Consider the following 27211-nt stretch of genomic DNA (forward strand, 5'->3'; position numbering starts at 1 on the left):
TTTTAAAAAGAAGCGGCTTGAGTGAGTGAACCGTCTGCCCACTTCCTTCCGCACTTAATACTGCTCATCTCTCTCGGGGTTTGCTCGATTACATGAAGTGGTTGCTCTAATACCTTCAGCTGCAGACAAACATGCAGATTACAGAGCGAGAGTCCCTCGCCTTAGGAAAGGAATAGCTAAAATACGGTAACACAACATCCTTAGAAGACAGACTGGCTGGGGGAGGTGAATGCGCTATTCTTGTATCAGTAAAGAGCCTGCGTTAAATAACCAGGACGCATAATACAGCAGAGGTGAGGCAAACCAACGGCCCTTGCCAGAAAGGTTGGTGCGAAGACCGCAACTCGTGCACGAACAACAACAGCAGCGTCTTATCGCATTTAGACATGAAAGTGAAGCAAGGCTGCGACGCGGGTGTCCTAAATACGACTGAAGAAGATTTGTTAAAAAACACAGAAATAACGCCGGATGATGTACTCGGGCTGCAGAAGATCACAGACAGTAAGTTCAGTAATATCAATGCCACTCTCAAACAGGAAGCTTCCGAAAACAATCGCACGGCTGACGAGCTGCTCTGCTAGCTCACACTGTTGCACATAATTTACCAGTGCGAAACGGCACGTTTATTCATACGGGTTTTTTTTTTTTTTTTCAGTCTCTCGCCGTGACATTCTAGTACGAAACTTCATTTAGAATAGAGCGTCATCGTTTAAAATGTGACGTCGATGTAACGTTTTCATTTAGCGAGTAGGCTACGTCTTTGTACGGTCCTCTTTTTGTGGTCGAACGAACCCAGTGATAGGCTACCTATCTATCATATAGACCTATACCTAATTTAATCGGCTCTTCCTTGGTAAATAAACACTATGGATTTCCAATGTACTGCTTACAATGACGACGTAGTAAGTTTACTGATGAACGGGCTGAGCATCGAGAAATAGACTATATATATATTTAAAAAAAAATTAAATCCTGAAACTGAGTAACGTTAAGTTTCATTTTAACGCAATAAACGAAATATGTAATCATAGTTGTTTGTTTAGCATGTAGGCTATGGCTATAGTTAACTTAAGGCCAGTTTTAAAGGTTTGCATTTGTCACCTCTTAAAAAGTCTGTGAAAAGTCATTAAATATATAGGAATGATCTTTCTAGAATCTGAATAAAATATTTTAGGATTAGAGGATGGTTTTAATACATTATTCACTCACTGCTAATGAATGTTTACATTTCCATGTAAGATTAAGCATTTATACTTTACTGTATAGGCTTATGTGTGTAACTTTGTGCCACACACAGATAAATGCACAAGAGAATTTCTTCCAATAATGTTGCCGGATTCATTCTGTCTGAAGCAGCATACAAGAAAGGGCATGTTTTGTGTACATATCACAGTCTTAAACAAGTGGCAGGGTTATTATAGTTAACTAAAACCATAAAAAACACAATAAATGCTAACTGAAATAAAATATAAACAAAACTTACTTTATTTCAACTAGTTGCCAAATCAACATTTCTCATTTTTATTTAGTTTAACTCCATGTACTAAAATTACCAAAACTAAAATGGAAATTATATAGATACATTTAAAAAAAAAAATTTTTTAACAAAATTAAAAGTTTGACCAAAAATAAAAGTAAAACAGAAGATAAAAAAAAGAAACTAATTGAAATATTAATAAAAATCTATAAAAGTATTTCAATAATCAAATAACACTGACAGGTGGTTAATGATACAAATTTCAATCAGATCAATCTGATGATGATTGAAGATATTTGTTGAGGATCAATCCTACTGCATAGTGTTAACATTTGATATGACTAATAATCCTCTGAACCCATTTAAAAAGGAATTAAAATGCTGATTTGGTTGAACTGCTTTTACTTATTCAAAAACAGTTTGGTTAGTTTAAAATAGAGCATTGTTGGGTTTGTATATTATGATCTTTGACCAATAAGCATTCATCACCTCGTGCAAAGGAACTCAGATGCTAAGATTGGATGACTTGTGAGCTGATGTTTTGACAAATTTTTGATAATGTCTTGCTTGTTGATCCTGCATGCAAGACATTATATCTGGCACTAAAACAAATATAGGCTACTTGATCAGAGATCAGATCTGTGGATGAATGCAAATGCTCAGTTTCTACTGATACAGCAGTTTTACGGAGCTGGCACTGCCAAAACTGACTGATAGACATTTGCATTACTGTTACACTTCTCACAGTCCATAAAGAATGTTTTACTTGGACATAATAGCTACACTGTCTCATGTTTGCCACCATTTGTGTGAGTCATTAGCTCTGAAATGCGAGTGGTTTGTGGTTGAAAAAGCAACAATGTATTCTTATCCGCTGAGCTGTGAATTTAAACATCTCTTTGAATAAATATATTTACAAATGCACAGAGGAAATGCCTGAGAGAAGTGCTGAGATATCACTTTAAGATGCCACTCTTCTTCTAAATGGAAGAAAATCTGGTGTCTGGCTAATCACTTGGATTAGTGCTCTAAAAATAGAAGCTGCTCTTGTTTAAGGATACAGGCTGCTATTCTGAGGAAGGTGGACAGCATGCTTGCTTTGGATTCATTATTATTTACAAATTGCATTTTTGTCCTTTATCTCATGTTACTGTTATAAACAAGAACACAGAGTATGTTAATGGATGAAGTGATAAATGGTATAAATATAAATTATGTTAATAAGTGTTTCAATTTCATTAGGGAAGTGGATTGGCTTTTTAGCAAATGGTTACATGACATCCTCCTATAATCTTTTGATTAACTGCTCAATTTGGCGCTTTACTTAGAGTGTTTAAAGAATGAATTATGGTGTTTAGATACGCACATTATGCCTCATAAATCTAAATGGACCTGTGTGGTCTTGTAAATGGATGCTGTTTCGTTCATAATCTGTGTTTGTTATACAGAGCAGTTCCTTTTGTTTACCTTACAATAACAGGTAGTTATTCTGGATTGGTATCAAAAGATTTGTTGCTAGGTGACAGCATTAGACGCAGTGAAGTGCGGCACCATGGTGGTTTGGAAAGCTACATTGACACTTGCCTGCCACACAGCCCTAATACGATTTTTTAAAGAATTGCACATTTGTCAGATAATCACACAAATATCACTTAACATGAATGATCAACCTGGCCTAATTTAAGGATCAGAAAGAAATAACTCATTTTTTTACAGTTCACAAATTCTAAAGCAGACGCACACCAGATGCTTTATAACTTAATATAAAAAGCTAAAAATAATTGATTGCACTTATGATGCCTCCACCAAGACATTGGGGTTATTATGAAAACTAGATAACAGCATGTTATATTGTATTATATATTAAAATGTTACATTCTCAATTAATTCAATTATAATGTAATCATTGATTACACTTATGCTGCCTTAAATACATTTTAAATGACTGAGATTTACTCTTCTAAAAATACACTATGCACTGTCTCTGTTCATTTGTATTCTCCCTTCACCTCTTAATTTTCCTGACTATTTGTATTTTTGCACTCACACTCACACACAGTCGTGTTACCTCACTTAGATTGGTCCCACTGTGTGGCAATTCATGAGGTGAAGTAAACAGAGCAAAACAAAAAAACATTTCCATGAACAAGTTCACCGAGAGGTATAAAAGTGTCGATATATATCAAGCATGTTTTGTGGTGTTGGCAAGTGCATTAAAACGCAGGAAATTATGCAAGGTATCCGTTTCTTGTCTATTCAGGTTTCGGTGTTCTACTCTGAATTGGCTCTCGTGCTCAGAGAACGTGTCAATATCCGCGGGACATGTTTGAAAGAGTAAATCTTCGGAACACTAATGAAGTCACTAAATTTGAAAATTTATGTTTCTCCTTTCACAGCTATGCAACTACCTCTTCAAAAAGTTCAGAAAGAGATTGTTAAACTAATCCATATGAATTGAGTTTAGACCAAATTTTCTGAAGAGACATGATCGCTTAGGGTTTTATTCACATATAAACATGTATCAACTAAACAGAAGCACAAGCATGTTTGCTTGACGTGCGAGAACCAATGAGGTTCGTTCTCGTGTGTTACTCAGCACATTTGAGCTTCCTCAAGAACCAATGAAGTTCATTCTCGCACATCAAACAGGTTCGGTTAAGCTTCTGTTTATGTTCGCTGATCAATGTTTAAATGTGAATTTTATGGGATACTGTTACGGTTCAGTGTCTCACAGGAAGGAAGTAATACACTCATCTCAATGTCATCCTAGCAGAGATGGACCTCTCAAAATTTAGAGTTGTCCTAAATCCCCTTAGTATTTACCAATCTGCTCCATGTGATGGGGAACAATGTAAGCTTCTTAGGTATAATCCATCCCAGGTAGAAGAGGGCTGACACAGCTGCTCCTCGCACCTCATATGCTTCCTTTGGGAGTTTGGCATGAGGAAAGGGAGACGAACGTTAAAGGGCATGATACGAGTGGCTGGCTCAAACTTTTTACCAACTCCAGGACACAAATAAATCCCCATATATAGTGAACACCAAAAAATATTTGGACAGTTAAAGGTGCATTGTGTAATAATTAGGTGGATCTGTTGACAGAAATGCAATATCATATACATAACTATGTTTTCAATGGTGTAGACCTTACTTAATTAAAGGAATAGTTCACTTTTAAAATGAAAATGCTGTCATCATATACTCACCCTCATGTTGTTTCAAACCTGTATGAATTTCTTTCTTCTGCTGAACAGAAAGGAAGATATTTAGAAGAATATCAGTAAGCAGACAGTTTTTGGGTCCCATTGACTTCCATAGTATATTTTTTTCCTACTATGGAAGTCAATGGGACCCAAAAACTGTCTGGTTACTGACATTCTTCTAAATATCTTCCTTTCTGTTCAGCAGAAGAAAGAAATTCATACAGGTTTGAAACAACATGAGGGTGAGTATATGATGACAGAATTTTCATTTTAAAAGTGAACTATTCCTTTAACCGTTATGTTTGAATTACCTTAGAATGAGCCATTTCTATCTACATACACCGCGGGTCCCCTTGCATTGAAATGCGCCAACATGTTTCTACAGTAGTTCTAAACGGACAAACGCATTTCGTAACTATGTTGTTCTTCGTGCAAAGAAGCTAGCTAAAGTCAGTGAATAAAACACTGACACAATGATGAACAAGTAACAATAATATTCGCAATACCATATCGTTTTACTGAACAATCAAGTAAACCTAATTTCTTAATTTATCTTTGTAAAGAAACCTCATTGCTTAACTGGCTACTCTGCTGTCTCAGACGACGACATATTTTCCTCGGCCACCGTAACTTCTGCTGGGTGAAATTCGCAACCTCACCACTAGATGCCGCTAAAAATTACACAGTGCACCTTTAAGTCACACTTACAAATTACAAATGCCATTGCATTAGATTTTCAACACACACACACACACACACACACACACACACACACACACACACACACACACACACACACACACACACACACATTATTATATAATGTGTGTGTGTGTGTGTGTATATATATATATACACACACACACACACACACACACACACACACACACACTACAGCAAATTATTATAATGTTACATGGAAAATAATATTATAAAACATTACAAAATATCCAACCAGCTGTCTCTCATTTTACACAAAATGAGCAAACACCCCGTTATGGCAATCTTAAGTTAAAAACCAATAGAAAATGTTGAAAATGAAAGCACAATGTGTTTAATAATGTTTTTCTGATGGTATACTTCCCATTGTTCTGTCAGTATTTCTAAACAGTATCAGTCTCTGCAGGCAGGTAATGAATCGAGTAGGTGTATGGTCATCATCAATGTCATTTCCATACAACATCAGAGAGAACAGAAATAGCTCTTTTTGTCCCTGCAGTCTATCACACAAGGTTACGGCTCTCAGCGTTGCTCAGCCCTGAGGCATATCTTTGATAGCTCACTTGATGCATGTGACCTATGTCACGCACACATACCCAGTGTTAAAATGTGGTTAGCTTTATATTTTGAAATGTTGTGACAAGTCTGGAGAGAATCACATCCATGTTAATATTCCATTCATATTTCATTATCTTACAAATGTTGATGTAATGAGAGTCGTAACTGAGGCACATCTTGAACCGCTGCGGTTGGGTTTTGTTTCCATAGATTACCTCTGCGGTCCAGAGCAGAACATACACAAGATTGACTTCACCAGGTTCAAAATCCGAGACATGGAGACTGGCACAGTTCTTTTTGAGATCACCAAACCCCCTACAACAGGTAAGACAAAGACCAGACCTCTCAAATTCACTTCCTCACTCCACCTACACAGGCTGCACATTTAAATGCAAGGCTTGTCTTGATTTTTTTTTTATCGCCATAAAGCCCTGATTTCCATTTAGATGCAGCTCGCTGCACAAGAGCCCTTCAAAGGCTCATTTGATAATGCCGACCCCTTTCTGATTCACAGAGAGTGGGGAGGACAGAACCGACTTTGACCAGAACGCCGGACGCTTTGTGCGTTACCAGTTCACCCCCGCCTTCCTCCGACTACGCCAGGTTGGCGCCACGTAAGTGCAATCAGTGACAGGATTACACTTGATCTTAAATTGCAAGCTAAAATTAGCCTGAAATCACACTTGAGTCTGTTTGACTTAATCCTTAAAGGAGTCATATCACAATGAATAAAAGTTTGAGATAAATTGGTTAATTATACTGTGAAAACATGCCGTTTCAACAACTTAAAACTTCCTTCCAAGTGAAAAAAGTCTTGAATACTTGAACAAATGACCCGCCATATCACAGGGGAGAAAGTAGGATAGTTCCCTTTGTACCTCTGAGTTTTAGAAAAATGGGCAATGAAATGCTTGGGAGTGCTTAGCCACTCCCCCGTATATACGGTTATATAAGATGGCAGCATGCATCCGCTCATCGGATTGGTTACAGACAGCGATCATTCTTCTAACCACCAATAAAAGAGCAATGAAAAGAGAAGATCTCTGTTGCTGGATAGTTTACGGTCTCACTCTCTAGCAGACATTTGCAAGGCTGCGGGCTGGGCAACACCTAATACCTTCACGAGATTCCATAACCTCTTGAGTGGAGCTGCTTTCTTCCCGCGTGTTGGGTAGTACAATAGTTAGGTAAAGTGTGGGAAGACCACATGGGTATTTCCACATGTACCTCCCTTTGGGTAGGATGTGGCCTCCGCAGCATCCCTCTCCACCTGGACTCCACGCTTCCCCAATCCCCAGCATTAACCACTGGTCGTGGCTGAAGCTGAATGAGCCGAAACACTCTTTTCCATTAAGAACATAAAGAAACAGCAGTTAATGACCGTCTCCGTGGTAAGCTCGGTCCATTCCATCCCAACAGGCATGAAGGACTATTCGGCTTACATGGGCCGTCGGGAAAGTTAAGATCGGGCAAGGACATTTGGTAGCTGGCACGCTACAGCTTGCCAGCATCTGCTTCGCCGACACTCGTAACGCAGTTCAGTCGTTGTGGCACTTTCCATAGGGACCGCTAATTTCAGTCGACATAACGTAGAACGTGACTGACAGAAAGGGAGCGTCTCGGTTACTGTCGTAACGCAACCTTCGTTCCCTGATAGAGGGAACGGAGACAGTATGTCCCTCCTGCCACAACCTTAAACTACCCACTGAATGGCCGGGACACTGTCTCGGCTCCTCAGCACAGACCGAATGAGTGGATGGCTTGCCGCCTAGCTATGCATGCTAATTCCACTCGCTAATTTCATTAGCTGTTTTTCTAAAACTCAGAGGTGAGTTTAACTCCCTAAAACTCCCTCCAGCAGGGAACGAGGGTTACAACAGTAACCAAGACTGTACCACTAGTCCTAAGCATCAGAAGAACTAAAGAGAAGACAAAAAGGAAGATTTGCCAGATATATACTTGACAGTTCTGCTCATAAGTTTGCACACCCCTTACAGAATATGCATTAAAGGCCGTTGGGTGTAAACTTCTTGAATTGGATGATCAAAGTAAATTGGACTTATTTTGTCTTCGGGGAAACATGTAAATCATGTAGCTTATAAAGTGCAGTGCTAAATGAAAAACAAATATGATCTTTAATTCATTTTGATTGAAATAATGTTTTCTTTTGATTAAATTGTATGAATAAAACAGTTTGAAAAAGCATACTGAGAAAAGGGAAATAACCTTTTAAACATGAAAGTATTATGCAATCGTTTAAGATATTTCATCTTATATAGAACCTTTTTGGCTTGAAGTGTTCTTTAAATTTGAGCCAAGAACCCTGAGGTTCTACTGTACATAGAACCCCATTGAATCTTTTTCTTGTGTACGCTGTGTCTCCATCCAGAACATGGTAGGAATTTCATTGCTACATACTGCATAACCTTAAATGTGTCCTTTCCTGCCTCCACAGGGTTGAGTTCACTGTAGGCGATGTTCCAATCAACAACTTTCGTATGATTGAGCGGCACTATTTCCGTGGGCAGCTGCTGAAGAGCTTTGACTTTGAGTTTGGCTTCTGCATCCCGAGCAGTAAGAATACCTGCGAACACATCTATGAATTCCCACCTCTCTCTGAAGACATAAGTAAGTCATGAACTTTTTTTATGAATTCAGAGTGTGACTTAATAACTATTGATTGGTTTGTGATCTTGTGGCAGGACATAATACAAGTGACATTGTGTTTCTTGCATCCCTCTACAGTGCGTGAAATGATCCTTCACCCATATGAGACACAATCCGACAGCTTTTACTTTGTGGACAACAAGCTAGTAATGCACAACAAGGCAGATTATTCCTATAACGGTGGACCGTAAGAAGTGATTTTCACCATTTGCAGAAATCTGCATCCAGTTGCAGTGGACTGGCATAGGAACATCTACTGAAAGTGGCATCTAATTTTGTATGTGATGATGCATTGGTTAAAAAAAATCTCAGGATTTGTGTGTGTGCATATTTGTGCGTGTGTGAGACAGAGAGAGAATGTTACTCTAAGAAATGGGCCTGTACTACTTTTTTTCTCCTTCGAATCTTTTAAAGTATGTGATAATTGTGTATCTCATTGAGTTCATGAGTGTGCCTGTGCACATGTGCATTAATTGCATGCTCTGTTTTTTATGTATTTTTCAAAGCCCAAAGCCAAATGATTTGTGACTAAATGTTCATACAGTGAGTGACACCACTCAAGGCTTCTAATGCATAAAAAGAGGCTCATGTAGAGTGAGGTGCAGTGTGTTTGAACCTTTAAAGGAAGGAATATTTTCAGGAGCTGTGCAAGGAAATGTGTATTTTGCCCTGACATTGCACCCCCTGCCTTTTAGAATCTCTGAAAGGCCCTGATTTTCCTTAACTTTTCTCATTTTCCTTTTTGAATACTTATAATTTGGTCAATGATGATGTAAATCTGTGTTATTTATATTAATATGCTCTTATTTATATTGATATACATTGTCAAACATATTTTTAATAGCATCTTTTGTCAGAAATAGTTATATAATATAGTATAGTTATACCATTGTGTGTAATTGTTTCATGGAATTTAACAAAAAAAGAGAAAAATAAAAATTCCAGTGCTTGAAATCATGTTTGATTCAATTTATTGCTTTTATTCATATGACTCCTGCATAGTGTTGTAATAGATAAGACAATGCTTAAATCGTACACTACTGATCAAAATTTTGGAATCGGTGTGTTATTGAAAATCTCAAGGCTGCATTTATTTGATCAAAAATACAGTAAAAACATACAGTTTAAATTACTATATTTTATACATTAAAATAGAAAACAGTTAATTTATTCCTGTGATGGCAAAGCTGAATTTTCAGCATTACAGTTATCAGTGTCACGTGATCCTTCGGAAATCATTCTAATATGCTGATTGATGCTCAGGAAAGATTTCTTATTATTAATGTGCAGTGTTGTGGGAAGTTACATTTAAAAGTAATGCATTACAATATTACGTTACTCCCTAAAAAGTAATTTAGTTACTTTTATGGAAAGTACTGTTACGTTACTTTTGCATATGCTTGTTTTATAGCAAAAAAAAGTTTATTTTTGCAGATGTAAAGGCCCTTTCTCACCTGTTTCTCAAAAATTATGAACCATTTGAATCATTTTGTCAAACAAAAAATAACTTGCAGAGACAGTAAAAATCCTGCAATTCAGGAGATCTGTTTTAACTCACTACAGTGCCTTTAATGTGCATTACTGTGGAAAGACAGTATAAAAAAGAGGCAACTACACCCCCCAGTGGTTGTCAAGGCAGATGCAAACAACAATCAATACTGACTATAAAACAAGTCCAGAACGTTTCATTAAAATCTTACCAACTGAAACACTTTTATAGATTTGAAGAACAAAAAATACTTCTTTTTTTTTTTCAAAAGCAAAAGTACAAAAGCAAATAATATTAATATATTGTTGAATTTCAGCAAACTTCAACAAAACAAAAAATCAGACATTGTTCAATGTAGGCCACATTAAAGTGATTTTGAGCATTAAATGCTTACAGAACTTTGTGGTCATGTGAATTAATAAAAAATTGCATGGGCAGTTTTATACAGTTTATAAATATTCATTTTTATATTCATATTCACTAGTTATGACTATAGTATTTTTTATCAGGTAGACATTTTTTTTTTCAAAATGTATCCTTAACCCTCATCCAGTAATGACTCAAAAAATCATGGGGTCTTTGAATATTGTTGTGGACAATGGAATGGGAGCCTTGGATATTGGGATGGAATTTATGCAATAAAAACATTAAAGCTATAATGTCATTTTTATAACTCAAGCGCACCATTCAGCATAGAAGTCACACATTTTAGACATTCAAAAATATAACCGTTTCTACTTTGGAAAAAGTAGAGATGGCTTGACGGGATGTTACACAGAGGTAACTTTCTCATAGAAGAGGAATGGGAGTGTTTCCTGAAGAAGAAAGGAGAGCTGACATGTTGTCTGTACTGGTAAACGCGGTTGTGCAGAGCCCGCTGAGATACAGCCCAGAAACGCTGCCTTGCATCCCACCTTCAGTCTCCGCTAGACCCTCACAGACCCCCACGCTATCCCGTACTTGACTGGGACTGAGCTGGGGTAGGAAAGGGGTTGTGTCCATAACTACCAGTGAATCCAGAGCGAGGCTGTCATTCCTTAGCTCCTCCCAAAGATTCCCTTTAAACAAAGACAGAGAACATGAACATCAATAGACAGGGGTGCATACCAATTATTGCACTATTCTATGATGTTTTTAAGTATAAATAGTGCGAGTAGTGTGTTCACAATGAAAATTCCAAAAAGAAAAAGTGCACTTTAAATACCCAGGTTTTTTTGTTAATAATTGTGGAGATGTCCCTAATGTAATATCGTTTTTAATTGTGGAAATTGCTTTTTCTGTCTTCAAAACCGTCATTTTATTTTTTTCTCTTGTGCCTTTAGCTTTTTCTCTTGAAACATGTTTACCTTTTCATTTTTAGCATTTATTTCTATATGTGTTGCCTCCTGACCTTATGCTTGCAGTTTAACGCACAAATGTTTGTTTTATAATTCATATACCACAACAATAAATGTCTTTATATAAAGTTCATATTATAGTAAAAAAGGACATGATGTCCATTTAAAATGAAGAGACAATTTTATATATTTAATTGTGTCTGGCAACTTGAAAAATTTGTTTCATTGGGGTCTAAAAAGTTAAAGGTTTAATTATTTATAAGCATTTCACTGATTTAGTGTAACCAACACTATAGTTACACAAATGAACTAAATGCATGTATTTCCATTCAAATGGATGGAAATAGATAGAAAAGTGTTGGGCTTAAAATATTTCTTATCCTGTGTCTCCCTCTAGTGGACAACGTTAATATCACAGCTTGGACCCCTATAAGACCATCCTCAATGGATCCAGTAGACATTTAAGTTACAATGGTAAAACATTTATAGTACAACTATAGTATATTTTAAATTCATGAAATATAAGTGTAATATCAGTTCAATATACAGTATGGCAATTTTATTCTATAGCATAATTATCAGAGTCGGAAAAAAGTGGGATGAGAAAAAAGGTGCCACGGGACACACAAATCTGATCTAAACAGTTGCGATACAATAATTTAGATCAGATTCCAATGAGATACACAAATAATCACTGCACTGACAGCGTGAACGCAGCTAAAAGTGCTCAACCACCGCAAACATGACTCATTTTTTCAAACTCAATCTTACCGTGTAATTGTAGATCTGTGAGGCTGGGATTTAATGCATCAACATCATTACTGATTTCTCCATCCAGCAGAAGCTCCTGCATGCTCGCTGTAGTGCTGTGACCAGCCTGCAGGGCGGTGCTGTAGCTTGGTGGGGTGTGTGCTGGTAAGGGGGAATCCAAGCTGCCTGTCCTGGGACTGGAGGGGTGCCCAGCACTGGGCTGATGGGTGACTGGAGAGTAGTAAGGGAAAGCTAAAGTGTCTGGAGGTAAGTAGGGGGGAGGCGGGACGACAGTTTGAGAGGGTAAAGGGCTGTAAAGAGACTTCTGATGCAGGACACTAGTCTCATGGACAGGTTGGTGTCCGTAGGCAGGATGCATGGCAACTCTTAAGGACTGAGAATGAGTATGGCTGCTTGGTAGACTGAAGTGAGCTCCAAGAGTCTTCAATTTTTCAGGTCTCTCCCCAAGCAGACGTTCCAGCTCCTCTAAAACAATGAGCATAATGGGAACTGTCAATATATATGCACACACATATATTATAAATATATATCATACAATGTAAAAGAAAGTAATATAGTGTAATACCTATAGACGAAATATAATTTGGGGTCAGTAAGATTTTTTTTTTATAAATAATTAATACTTTTATTCAGCAAGGATGCATTACATTGATCAAAAGTGACAGTAGATTTAATGCACTTTATTTTAAAGAATGCTGAAAAAAATGATCGCAGTTTTCACAAAAATATCAAGCAGGACGACGGTTTGATAATAATAAAAAGAAATGTTTCTTGAGCACAAAATAACCGGGATAATTTGTGAAGGATCATGTGACACTGAAGACTAGAGTAATGATGCTGAAAATTCATTTTGCCGTCACACTTTAAAATGACATTTTAAAATATATTCACATACAAAACCGTTATTTTAAATTGAAATACTATTTCACAATATTACTGTTTTTATTCTATTTTTGATCAAATAAATGCAGCTTTGGTGAGCGTAAGAGACTCCTTTCAAAAACAAAAAAACGTACCCCAAACAGTATATACTTTTATTGAAACATTAAATAAATATATACATGCAATTATATAAATATATAATGGCTCAAATAAAATGCCTTTCATTATTCTCTCTTAAAACGGAAATGTTTATAAATTAGGGCTGTCAAACGATTAATCGCGATTAATCGCATCCAAAATAAAAGTTTGTTTTTACATAATACATGTGTGTGTACGGTGTATAATTATTTTCTATATATAAATACACACACATGCATGAATATATTTAAGAAATATTTGCATGTATATACTGTGTATATATATTTATATTATATATAATTTATATTATATATAAATATTTTATATATAAATAACACATTTTTCTTAAATATATATGCATGTGTGTGTATTTATATATAGAAAATAATTATACTCCATACACACACATATATTATGTAAACACAAACTTTTATTTTGGATGCGATTAATCGCGATTAATCGTTTGACAGCCCTATTATAAATACAATGTTCAATCATTTGTTTTAGCATTTTTGAGTTTTGAACACTGCAGGTGAGCATAAGCATAAAATACATTCACAATAATCATATCGCATATGTGAATTTGGGTAATCTGGGACATTTTTTGTACTTTTAACTTACACACCAACAAATGGGACCTTCAGTGCCGGTCCTACACTTCAGCCGCACTGCATGATGTCCGAGTCCAAAATAGTTATTAAATAAATATAAATCATAAGGATTCGGAAAAATACATTTCCACACGACTCCGCTAAATTTGAATGCACATTTATATTTGCATGTTATAAAAAATATGTTTGGGGGCCCTTGCGTAGTTTGCGTATAGGTAGGACCGGAGTTGTGCCAAATTCTGACCCTCGCCGGATAATTATTTTCAGTATAATCGCCAGTATGGGTAGGTTTAGGATTAGGTAGAGGGGTATAGTTAGGATTAGGGGATTGGGTTAGGATTAGGCAAACAAATACGCGCACCTGGTCGGGCCATGCTCCTCCGTACAGTCAGCGGATCTTTACGTCTCCACTTGTGAAGTTCCTCCTGCATCTTCTCTACCTTCGCTGGGTTCAGGGCCCACAGGCAGCCCTTTCGAGAGGAGTTCCCATTCTTGTTCTCTACTTTCTCAAAGCACTTGTTTAAAGAGAGGTTGTGTCGGACAGAATTCTTCCAGCCATCAGGTGCTGTCTGAGGAATCACAAATAAAACCTAAGGTTGTGAAGTGGTCGCTAAACTGTTGCGAGGCACAGAAAAACAATGAATCTAAAACAGAGATTGTACCAGTCAGTTCTCTAAAGAAATAAAGAAATATCTTTCTTACAACCCTTCCCTCAGTGAACTCAACACTGGATCGGTACGAATCTGCATGTTTACCTAATGATGAGCCAAACTAATGTCACATTGTAAATCCCTTTACCAGCACAACGCCAAGAGGAGGGTGAATTAAATGATCAGGCATATAGAGATCATGCCATAACAGGAACAAATCTGTTTACATTCTGTATTTGTTACATTCCTCATGAACAGGCCTCTTCTATAACTGTTCACTGTAGATCAGTGTATATTAGATGTAGAATTTTTTCTGAGAAGTGGTAGTGCAGTTTACCTTGAAGTAGGGGAAATGATCCGTCATGAAGCTGTAGATCTCACTTACTGGTAGACTGCCCGTTTTGCTATTCCTCAGAGCCAGGAAGATGAGAATACTGCAAACAAATATATTTAACAATGAAAAATCACCAATCAAACATGACTATTGTGATGCATTGGTTTATTTTGATTTGTTTGGGAGTATTGTCAGTTGTGACCATGTTTTTTTATGCTTTTACATATTATGCGCTTGGCTGGCACTTGCCAGAGTGACAGTGCACTGCATTTACATACTGTATATTTTATTAGTATGCGGTATAGTAAATAATTGAGTCTTTTCATAACAGATGACTGATTGTGGTTTAGCAGTTGTCAGCAGTTTAGTTATACTTTTTTATTTGTAAATATATCTGTATTGATTCAATTAGTTTTATAAGACATTTTGATGAACAGATATTTGTTGTTCGTCATTTAATACAGTTAATTAGTATAATCTGATATATTACATATATTACATCCAAAGCGACTTACATTGCATTTCAAAGGTATACATTTATATTCTTATCAGTTCATGCTTTCCCTGGGAATCGAACCCATGACCTTGGCGTTGCAAGTGCCAACGCTCTACCGTTTAAAACTCAAAATTGTTGAATTTTAAAATTCTGGATATTGGTTTTCATGATTTTTTGTATGAAGCTGCACATATTTACACTCAGCTGATATTTAGATCAATTGCGTTTAACATTTAAAACATTAACATTTTAGATAGAATGGCAGTTATACAGTAACACTATTTTTCATAGAAGTATTCACGTTTAATACAATATATATAAATGTGTTATTCCATTCATCACTTTATAGATTTATATCGGCCTATTATGTTGCTCAAGCAAGTGACAAACATTTAAACACGGTACTTGTTGTATAATATGTTGGGCCCTGAGACAAGAACTAACAAATTTCTGATGACGTTTCAGAAAATGATTTATTTTTGAAAATATGTCTTCGATAATACAGGTGCAAATACATACCTGTAAGAGTAGACAGGTTTAGGGTAGAGTGTCTGGGCAGAATTGTCTTGAGATGTTTGTGATGAGAGGCTTTGGCTATAGTAGTGAGAAACCGTGTCTATTCCTCTTGAAGAGTAAAACTAGAGACAGTACATACACACAAAATAAATCTCTTTAATTTAAAAATTGTTGAAAACAATATACTGTAGAGGGATAAATGGCGATTTGTGTAATTATTGGTAATTAAAAAAAAACTTGTGTATTATTTGTAGTGCTGTCAAATTGATTAATCGCGATTAATTGCATATAACAAAATTAATTATGTAAATATAATATATATACATATGTATGTTTGTGTGTGTGTATGTATACATATATATATATATATATATATATATATATATATATATATATATATATATATATATATATATACTGTATATAAACACACAAACGATTGATATTTGCGATTAATCGCGACTAATCGATTTGACAGCACTAATTATTTTTGCTTGTTTAATTTTTAAAGGGGGGGTGAAATGCTCATTTTCACTCAATCTCCTGTTAATCTTGAGTACCTATAGAGTAATATTGCATCCTTCATATCTCCAAAAAGTATTTTGTTTTATTATATTAATAACAGAAAGATAGACTGTACCGAGTCTTTCAGGAAAAAACCGAGCGGCTGGAGGCGGGCCCTGTGGGCGAAGCTTAGCTGTGCTAACGCGCCGAGCTAGTGACAACACACAGAGACATTTGTTCAGTTCAACAGTTTTACTCACTGTCCGGTTCCAACGCACGACCGCGAATCTTTATCATTGCGACTGCTCGATCCTTAAGCATTAGACGATCTGCAAATCCGTCGATCTGGGCTTTGTTTATAAAACAATCATCGTCGAAATGCAGGGAACAAACAGTCTTACACAACTCCGTTTATGCTCAGGAAAACAAACTCCATCCACGGGTTCCTTAACGCTGGGTTCTTTGGGAATCTGTGCAGGGTTGTCTTGCCCTGGCAACCAAAAACACACTTCTTTGGTGACATTGACTTCCCAAAAGCCGGGCAGGGCGCTTTGATGGCGAACTGCTTTCGCTCTCTTGCTCTGGTCTAAGAGTGCGCGCGCGGCCGCGATCTTACCGGAGAAGTGCCCTTAGGACCCATATAAGGAAATTCCGTTACATCTGACGTCACACATACCCATACTCGAAAAAAACTTTCCGAAACTTGTGACAAACCGGAAGGAGTATTTTTGGAACAAAAATCCTCCTTCAAACGTACAACTTAGTTTTTGAAACTTTGTCCATGTTTAGCATGGGAATCCAACTCTTTACCAGTGTAAAAAACTCAGTATGCATGAAATAGCATTTCACCCCCCCTTTAAGCTTCCATTACATACTACACCCACGTTCAACAAGAGCGAATCTTTGTTATTTGTCAGTCTAAGGATGTAGTAGAACTTTCTGCCAATGTTTTGACTGAACATGCGTCCAAAACCTGTTATCATTTGATAGTTTCTACCTTCTTTCACATGCCAAAGTTTACCTACAGTAGTCATATCAATTTACATATACACTACCGTTCAAAGTTTGGGGTCAGTAAGAGTTTATTTTTTTATTCACTAAGGATGCATTAAATTGATCAAAAGACTTTTATAATGTCACAATAGATTTCTATTTCAAATAATCCTGAAATGAGAAATGCAAACTTGGTGAGCATATGAGACTTTAAAAAAAAACTACTTTTGATGTTTTTACAAACTTTTGAACGGGAGTGTATATAATCAGTATATCACACATTCTTTCAGGAGTACCTGATGTTGTAGAGGACTGATGGCACTGTACGTCTGATGGTTAACTGATGTGTAGTCGGGAGGATCTTCAGAGCTCATCTGAGGCTCACTGTAGGAGTGTTGAGTTCCCTGCCCCAAGAGCAGACCATGATTTACTTAGTTCTAACATATCATATGTTAATGCTTCTTTAGAAAGTGTAATAAGGACATCTGCTTGCACATCTGCCTGGCAGGTCTTCTTCTTTCCATGTCTTTTGCCTCTGGGCTAAATATGCTGGCAAGAATTTAAAAGAGCCTTCAAGGTAATATATATAACCTTGAAGGCCCTTTTAAACGAAATCCACCAGAACTAAATACTGTGCAAATTCCTTTAAAAAGTTTTTTTTTTTTATCTGAACAAGAAATCTTAAAATTTCTGTTTAAACAATCACTCAGTCTCACCATGATGCTAGTTGTCTCCACATTAGTGCTTAAAGGACTCCAAGAGGATTGTTCCTCCAATCCATCGGCAGTGGTGAGTTTCCCAGCCAGTCCAGGTCTTCTGAGACAACTGTATGTTTGAACCTCACCGATGGCCCCTTCGCTGCATTGACGTCTGTAAGGATGGTAGTGATGGTTTTCCGTCAGGCCAGACTCTTGTTCAACAGGGCTTCCGTCTATACTGTGTCTACGAAAGCGCTCGGAAATAGCACTCTTCTGCCTGTAGGGAATGCTTTTTCTTTGAGAGTACGGTGCAAACCCCTCTCCAACATTGCTCTGGTGACACTAGATTGAACAACAAAATAATGCAAAAACACTATAAAACATGCATATTAGCTCACCAATATGAAATTCCTAGAACCTAAAATTGCCTAATATATGCAACACCTAGGCTGTTCCATGTAAAGCAACGCTGCAGTTTCATTTCTAATTAATGCACTCTTTAACATGAAGCAGTTTTCCAAGTGGAAATGCAGTAGCACGTAAAGATCTTTGATCTGCTAAAGAGCCCATAAATGCATTTAATGTGACATACAGCCTTCCCTAGGGGCCATCATTAATTAATATTTAATCAAAAGGATTTGGTAAAAAGGCAGGATGAAATTCTTCTATTTCTGCCACAGGGTCTTTTGTCCTTGAATAGTGCCTTGTGCGGAGGTTCATGTCCTCATCAAAATGTAATAATTATGACACTGTCGTAATGAGAGCAGATGGCAGGCAGCGGTTTCTAAGAAGCGGCAACTTCAGAACAGTGTATAGATCAATCATCCATCCATCATCTATCTATCTATCTATCTATCTATCTATCTATCTATCTATCTATCTATCTATCTGTCTATGTATCGTTCTGTGTTTCTAAACTGATTAAAACAAATGTTTTAAAATTAATAAATTAAATTATTAATACCTGTGACTCTGGCATCTGAAAGCAGGGCGACCCAAGAGGGTCAAAGGAGTGTAGTTCACAAGGAGAAGGAATTGGTGAGCTGCTGCTGCTGCTTAAAGACAGGCCCTGGGACTCAGAGGACATTGTCCCTTCAACCTGCCTCTTTAAAACAACACAACAGTTCATCAGGTTTTTAGCCTTATTTGTTGATAGAAAGATAAATCAAATAGATGTAATATGCAAATGTGATCCCTTAAGCTACTGTAAGCTAAAGCGTGTAAAACACAGCACAATGTACCCTCAAACATTTACACTAAAGTGTCAGGGGCTCTGGTTTTAAAGATACGAATTGTCAGCTTGACCCTTGACAAATACCTGTCAAGGGCAGTGGCGATTTCTTTAAGACTGCAAGAGAAGCTCGGCTTCCCTTATAATGTCAAAAATGAATGGTCAAATATGTACTATTGTATTAACATTTTATTGACTAAAATGCGTTAGAAAACGTTCGTCTCAAAGACGAGTTCGTTCAGAATCAGTTACAGGTCGGCTGACTCGATTTCCTTCTCATACATTCCCGTAGCGTCACAGTGCATTTCCCTGTTGAAGCCAGTGTTGCCAACTATTTTCAAAGCAAAGTAGCTAACGCCTCCCCTAAAAGTAGCTAAATGTCGCTAGATGACGTCATACGTCAATTAGCATATTCATGACGTCACCGCGGCGTACTTGCGTTCTGCCTGCCTAATGTTTTTTCTCATTAAAATCATGCTCACATACTGTATTTTAATATAACATAATATAATATAGGCTATATAGCCGAATGTCCAATAAAGCTGTTCTCATTTACTATATTTTTTTGTCAGACAATAGAACGAGTAGCTATGACTATTTTTTATATGTGTAAAATTATCTGAACTGAGAGTTCGGGAACTGGGTGAACTAGCACTGTGATAGTGAGTATTACAAGTACTAAGCACAAGAAAAGAAAGGAAAATAAAATGGTCAAACTAAATTCTTGATAAGTGATAACTCCGTCCGTGGAAACAACGCTCATTCACGTCTGTAGCTGCCGTGCTGTTGCCCTCAGCCATTCACAGAAACAGGGTAGACGCAGATAGGTGTGTGACGGCGAGGAGAAAGCAAATCTCGCGCTCGCAGGACTGCGCTGGCAACATTTGGAGGTTACTGAGGTTTGTTCAAAAAGTAGCTAGATTAGTCGCTAGTCGCTTTTTTGAAAAATTGTCGCTAAAGGGGTCTGAAAAGTCGCTAAAAATAGCGACAAAGGCGCTAAGTTGGCAACACTGGTTGAAGCCCAGCGTCCGTTGACTTCAATGGGGCTGCTTCGAACAGTTTTTTTCAGCGCTTCGAAACTAGACGGTCATTGGCTAAATGCTGCGATTATGTTCCGCCCACGGACGCTCAGCGTCTCTGGGAGTGAATGGGAAGTGGGCTGGCCCGGACTCCGGGCTTCCGCGTGATGATTGGAGGGTCTGTCGAAAGGCTGCGTCTCCTTTTGATTGACAGCGATTTCATACAATAAAAAGTCGCTGATGTTGAAGCTTTTCGAGCTCAGTCCCATCGCGGATTTTTCAAAGACAAACTGCTGCAACCTATTTCTTGGTATTTGCTTGTCGAAATTGCTAGCCAATTTTTATTTTATAATGCATTTCACACAATTATACATTTATACCTTTATTAGATTATTACTTATTATATTTTTTATATTATTATTATTAGTAATAATTCAAAAATAATTATTAAAATAATTAAAAATATACATTATTATTAGTAGCATTATTATTATACTTTATTATATTATTATTTATACCTTTATTATATTATTACATACATTTTTCACAGAGCATTTTCTTGAAAAGGAACGTAGAATTTACGTATAAATAAATGAATAATTTTTATGATGTAGGCCGAAAATGAGCTTCCCCTCTTTGAAAGACCAGCAGCCGCCACTGGTCAAGGGTCAGCGGACTTTTCCCTCGATAGATGCACGTCGGTAAATTAGGGAAAGAACTTGTGCTCCCGGGGGCGGTTCAGCGAAAAGAGGAGGCGTGTTCCAGCGCAAACGTTTCCTGGTGCTATTTTGCAGTTCCAGAAAACAATTCCGCCACAGACCAGGAAAAACCTAGTCTAAAGTCAGTGGCGCATTCAGTTGTTATTTTAAGGAAGCATTCTTGGCCATAATGTAGCATGTGCACAACGCGTATACACTTTGCTTCTCTCATCTACACACAGACGCAGCAGTTGCCATTTTTGCAAACCATACATTATTACAAGGAAAAATATTCCTCACGAGGGAAATCATTGTGGTGTGTCCATGAAGATGTGAAAAATAGGCATAAATTTAGCTTACACGTTTACCAAAATTATTATACGGCTGTTTAACCAAAGCTAATTTGGGTGGGTTTCTCCCATCCCCATGTCACTTTTCTGTCTTTTATGGCCCTGACGAGAACGTCTGTCGGTCTCCTCGGCTGTAAACCGCTCCTGGCGTGCGCCTGGCAAATCCGCCGTTATAATAGCAATCCGCCATGGAAAAAACGTGCCTGCTCTTAAAGGGAATGTGAGATGACGCTCTGATTGGTTTATTTCACGTTACGCTCAAACCACACCTATGAGTAATGTAGATACTTCAGACCAACCCATTTTAGATTTGCGTCGGGTGCAAGAGTCATTTATCCCGCCGGTATAATAGCAACAGCGCCCGAGATCCGCCCACAAAGTTACTTGCGTTTCGCGTTTGATACTTGCGTTTCAGACCGTTAAAATAGGGCCCTATGTCCATGTCTCCAAACAATCTATCTCTCTAGCTATTTGGTCTTTGGACAAACCTACAGTCTATGTGTAACTGCCTGTATTGAAAATCCCTTTTAAACTGTCTAGTAAGCATTTTCCATAACATTGATGGTCCATGTTCCCTGTTGAAGTGAAAAATGCTGTAAATATCATTGCCCTGGCTGCTATCTGTTCATAAACAGGTAAAACATAAGGCCACATAAGTATCTGGTATTCCTGGAAATTCAGGCTACTCTCATTTACTGTCAGCAGACAGTGCTGTTTGAGCCAAAAACTCATTAAAATCACCAACAAACCATGAAGGAGAAGCAGAAGTGTGTTCGTGACATGAAATGGAGATGGGGGAGTTTTGCTCCATCTGAAACATAGAGTGTAATTCAGTACTGGAGAGGAAGTTGAGCTGGCCTTTATGGTTTATCACTGTGACTTTTAAACTGATCCTTTGACCTGTTACGGTCGAGATACAAGCCATTTCCACTCTTGAGAGAAAACAGCTGAGTATACACAAAAAGGTTATTGGGTTCTTATGTGTTTAAACGATTAGGCAAGCAAATGAGGCATGATAACTGGATCTTATGCTACATATAATTTTAAAGTATATGTTTTTTTGAAGTCTGTTTTACTGTAAACAATTATTTAACTACATTTTGTATTTCAAAAATTTTACTCAGCTCTTTGGAAAACTTGATTCTGATTGGTCATCTGCAGTCCAGCCTCATATGGGTAATTGATATTGTTGTGTTGCTGTGCTCGTCTTGTCGCTAAACTGATTGTTTTGTACATTGTATAGTGGACAATTTTTTCTTAGCAGAATCCTTAAGATAACATACAGGTAAGATAAAAAAATTATTAATTTAAAGCAGCCCGTTCTCATCCCAAGGCGTCATATACTGACGCTTTTGACATTTCGTCTACATCGAACGCACATGGCACCCTTTAGCGTCAATATGAGACGCAGATAGATATGGGCCAGAAGGCGCCTCCTAGCGGTCTAACCCTAATCCTACACCAGACCTAAACCTACCCATAACCGAACAAAGGTCTGTGCGTGTCATATTGACGCTAAAGGGTGCCATGTGCGTTCGATGTAGACGAACTGTCAAAAGCGTCAGTATATGACGCCCTAAATATACAGTATGTTCTGAACAAAGACTCAAAAGAAATACAATTTCTGAATGCATAAACGTATATTCTGAATATAGTGTGTAAAATGGATACATACAAATCTTAAACAGCAAAAATGTGATTTATAAAAAATAAAACTGATGGTTTTAAAATGTGTGTCATGTGAGTCTTATTTAGGAGTGTTTAGCCAATAGAAAGTAGTTACTGATTAGATTCAAGTTAAAATGTCAGAGTCAGTTTAATCAAGTCAGTGAAATCACTAACTAAAATGGTATCAAATGAGATCCTGCTCCTGTTAATACATCCACTGGGATAGAGCTAAAATTTTACTTTTACTTTTATTTAAAAAAGGGCAAATTAATTTATTCCTGCTTGGAACCAGGTCGTTCTGCATAAAGAGCTTAACTACTACTTTTGGCTCAACCAAATACTGCTTAAAGCAAGAAAAAGAAAAAAAAAGATAAAAAAAAGTGTGTTCTTAAAGGTTATATTTAATAATAGTTGATAGCGTTGTGCACTATTTAAGTTTTAATGCACTATTTTTTTATATGATATATTGAGAAGCTCTAGAAAATTCACATGATGAACATGTTCCGTTTTCCATTAGCATCGAGCAAAGGTCAGAATGCTGACTGAGGTCAGTAAGCCATGCTATATAATCCTCTAATACAAGATAAAAAAGAAGATAAAGTGTGTGTGCATGTGTGTTCTTGTTTAACCTACATTGAGAGGACCAAATGTCCCCACAAATACAGTAAAATGTGAACATTTTGACAGTGTGGGGCCATTTGGTCTGGTCCCAAGATATAAAGAAGAAAACATGTGTGTGTGTGTGTCTGTACTAAGTATGCGTGAGTATGTGTGGTTCCGGTAAACCCTACATTATGGGGACAAAATGTCCCCACAAAGATGCAATATCCAAAATCCTTGTGGGGACATTTTTTGGTCCCCATTAGGAAAACAGCTTATAAATGATGTTTTTTGAAAATGTAAATGCAGAAAGTTTTGTGTGATGGGTATGTTTAGGGTCGGATTAGTGTAAGGGCATAGAATATACAGTTTGTACAATATAAAAATCTTTACATCAAGGAGAAGTGCCCACAAAACATGGAAACCAGGGTGTGTGTGTGTGCGTGTGTGTGTGACTGAAAAGATCATCTGGAGTGAGTAAGAATAAAAATGCTGAAACAGGTATAAATGTAAAAGTACTTCATTTCAAGACTCCTTCCTCTCTCAATATGATCACATTTATCTCACTTTGATCTGGTCTCTTGCATGTCTATACAGCCCTACCCGTGCACTCTCACCACACTTGAGTGGCATTTCAAATGGACTGTGCATCTTCCTTTACACCGTCATCCATCAAGTAATTGGTAGGATTTCTTCCCGTATGTCTACAATAGCACTTTCACTCCTCTTCAGTGGAAACACATCTGAGCGTTTAAAAAAAAACAGTACTTTACTTCCTTAAATAAAGAATCCTCTCTAAAGGCACATTGGTGCTGCTGTTTTCCAATCAATGAAAGTAAATGGTGACCAGGAGCTGTCAGAATTATTATTATTAATTTAAAGGTCCATAAAAGTAGTCCAAATCCAAAGTAGTTCTAGTGCACTCATTCTAAGTCTTTGGAGGACACATAATATGAAGAAAAAAAAAATTAAAAGGCAAAATTGTGTATTTTATAGTTTGACAGCCCCTGGTCACCATGTACTTTCATTATGTGGAAAATAAGCAGTGTCAACTTTCTGACTAACATCTACTTTTATGTTCCCCAGGGGATAGAAAATCATAAAGGTTTTGAATGACATGAGGGTGAGTAAATAATGTCATTTATAATGCACACTAGAGATTTAAGATCACTGTCCAGCATAAATGGAAATCCTAGAGATGAAAAACACTGGAGCCAGGAACGCTGTTGGAGCTTTGAACGTTGAGCTTTGCAAATCTTATAATGAAGGTTTCTGAAACTCGATTTAATACTAGTGTGTATTGTAAACATTGATAAAACGTGATTGATGTGATGAAATTAGAATACAACTAAACCCTGCACCTGACAGAAATACTTAAGTTGTTAACAGCATACCCTAATAAATATAAATGTTTTTTTTTGTATAATATTGATACTAAATATAAATATGAACATTAAATGTGACAATAAATACAAGATTATCATTAATTATATTACTAAAATTTGCATATCTGATCAGTGAATTAATAACTGTCCAAATGACTTCAAATAAATTAGACAGATATAAAACCATCAGCATTATTTTGATGGGGAAAAAAACCTCAATTAATACTCAAGGAATGTATGACAAGGCAACCTGATCTCACGGGAAAACGTAAAAATTCTACGAGGTGGCTAATTCGTACGAATTCATACGACCTCACTCGTACGAATTAGTACGATTTTTGCAAAATCGCACATATTTTACGAATTGCCCAATTCGTATGAATTGATACAAATGACCTACCCCTGACCCCACCCCTAAACCTACCCATCACGTGGGTTTAGACAAATCGTACAAATTCGTACGAGTGAGGTTGTATTCGTATTCCCAACTTTTTATCATTCGTATGAATTCGTACGAATTGGTCGTGAGATAGTGTTGGACAAGGTTGCTAGATCACAGCTGGAAACCATATCTGTGATCATACATTTGTAACATTACTCATTAAATAATGAATCACATTCATCTAATAGCTTGCGCCTTGTAAAATAAATCTCAGCTCAGCTCTGAGATTTTAACAGGGAATTTGTAAAAGGCTCAGTCCATTTGGCCCCCAGCCAACCTATGGGAGCCACACACCCACAGGGGACAGACCTGCTGCAACAGGTTTTCCAATACACACATGTGCACACGTGTTTGCACGGCTACACACACTTGGGTGACTGGCAGCTGGGATCATAATGAGAACATATTTTAAATGTTATATCAGACCCATCCATAATCATAACCGGGAGAGAATGGGCATTTTGCCGAACTTCAGCACCCAGAGGGAAACAACCCTGCTGCACCTGCCTTGCCCTGCCCTCTCATTTTCTCTCTCTCCTGTATCCCTCTCTTCTTCTCTTATGAATTTCAGCGGAGATTTCATCCAGGTGGAGACAAGCCTAACAAGGAGCCTGAGGGACATTTCATGATGCCTTATTTATTGGTGCCAAAAGGGAAACAGTTGTACAATAATATCTGTGTAAATGAAAAGTAAGATCCCACAGATGTTTACACATGTGTAGCCTACGCCTTTAATTTTGGACTTCTTAGCTCAGATCTATCTCTTCTAGCATGTTATTTAGCTGTCAATGAAACCTTAACACAATGTTGATCCTAGTATGTACCAGATGCAGAACAATTATAGCTTACAGAGATGACTTTGGAGTGCATATTAAGTTTAAAAAAAAAAAAAAACACTTACCACTGTGTGCGGTGCTTCCAGGCCCAAGTTGTAAATCTAAGACAGTCAGAGTCCACACAGATACCTGCAAACCGGCTGTAGATCTCTTCAGAAATCTCTCTCTCTGAGTTGCTTTTATAGTGACTGACTGACTGACTGCTGACAAGAAAAACAACTGAGACAGATATCTTTAGAGAGTGAGAGAGAAAGAGCGAGGGAGGGAGGGAAAATGAATGTCAATGCAGGTGAATTTTTCCCCTACACTCCTAGTGAACCTGGGAGGCAGAACCACGGCCCTCCTGAGCTGCTGTATTAAAATCATATTCTAATGTGAATGGGAGATGGCAAGAAGGGTGGAGAGAAGCAAAAATAGTGATAGTAAAAGGGAATCGCTCAGTTAAGTGCTTATGCTACACTGCTGCTTGGGGTTTGTTCATAAGGCAATCAAAACTATAGAGGGAATGAGACAAAATTGCAGAAACTGTCATAGATAGATAGATAGATAGATAGATAGATAGATAGATAGATAGATAGATAGATAGATAGATAGATAGATAGATAGATAGATAGATAGATAGATAGATAGATAGATAGATGCACTAAATATGCAGAAAATGGCATGTTTCAGCAGTAGGCTACTTGTTCAAAACAATACATTACTATATTATGTTTCAAGTAATCCCTCTTTGATTAGTCTTGTTTTTGTGTGTTCTGCAAAGAAATCCTTGAAATAACATGCCTTAAGCCCTGCGATGGTGTAACTGATCATGATGAATAGTTTGGCACCAGGACATGGCACAACAAAGCACACTTGGAGACATATCTTCTAGTCTTTTCCCACAAAAAAAAAAAAAAACCACACACATAAAGAATACCCTTTCCTTTTGTAGTGTG

The 27211-nt window shown here is 37.3% G+C and overlaps 3 protein-coding genes across 4 annotated transcripts in view; 2 read left to right on the top strand and 1 right to left on the bottom strand.

Annotated features, from left to right (window-relative positions):
- The window catches only part of clip3 (CAP-GLY domain containing linker protein 3), a 769717-nt gene that overhangs the window by 170065 nt on the left and 572441 nt on the right, over nucleotides 1-27211 (top strand). The gene's annotated exons all lie outside the window — the stretch shown is intronic.
- On the top strand, nucleotides 40-9582 carry unc119a1 (unc-119 lipid binding chaperone a1). The gene is made up of 5 exons (XM_079886041.1): nucleotides 40-501; nucleotides 6169-6282; nucleotides 6473-6572; nucleotides 8414-8586; nucleotides 8704-9582. Exons 1-5 carry the CDS (start codon nucleotides 387-389, stop codon nucleotides 8814-8816), a joined length of 615 nt encoding a protein of 204 aa, XP_079742167.1. The 5' UTR covers nucleotides 40-386; the 3' UTR covers nucleotides 8817-9582.
- Nucleotides 9581-26495, bottom strand: foxn1 (forkhead box N1). 2 transcript variants are annotated; one of them, XM_079886019.1, is made up of 9 exons: nucleotides 26339-26495; nucleotides 19009-19149; nucleotides 18063-18386; nucleotides 17643-17750; nucleotides 15853-15971; nucleotides 14841-14937; nucleotides 14215-14422; nucleotides 12223-12687; nucleotides 9581-11172 (listed from the first exon to the last, which is right to left on the bottom strand). In XM_079886019.1, the coding sequence occupies exons 2-9, from the start codon at nucleotides 19129-19131 to the stop codon at nucleotides 10904-10906; spliced, it is 1713 nt and encodes a 570-aa protein (XP_079742145.1). In that variant the 5' UTR covers nucleotides 19132-19149; nucleotides 26339-26495; the 3' UTR covers nucleotides 9581-10903. The 2 variants fall into 2 exon arrangements, with proteins under 2 accessions (XP_079742145.1, XP_079742146.1); XM_079886020.1 differs by lacking the exon at nucleotides 26339-26495 and having other exon boundaries at nucleotides 19009-20307.

This window comes from Squalius cephalus (assembly GCF_949319135.1).
Source record: "Squalius cephalus genome assembly, chromosome: 11".
NCBI lineage: Eukaryota > Metazoa > Chordata > Actinopteri > Cypriniformes > Leuciscidae > Squalius > Squalius cephalus.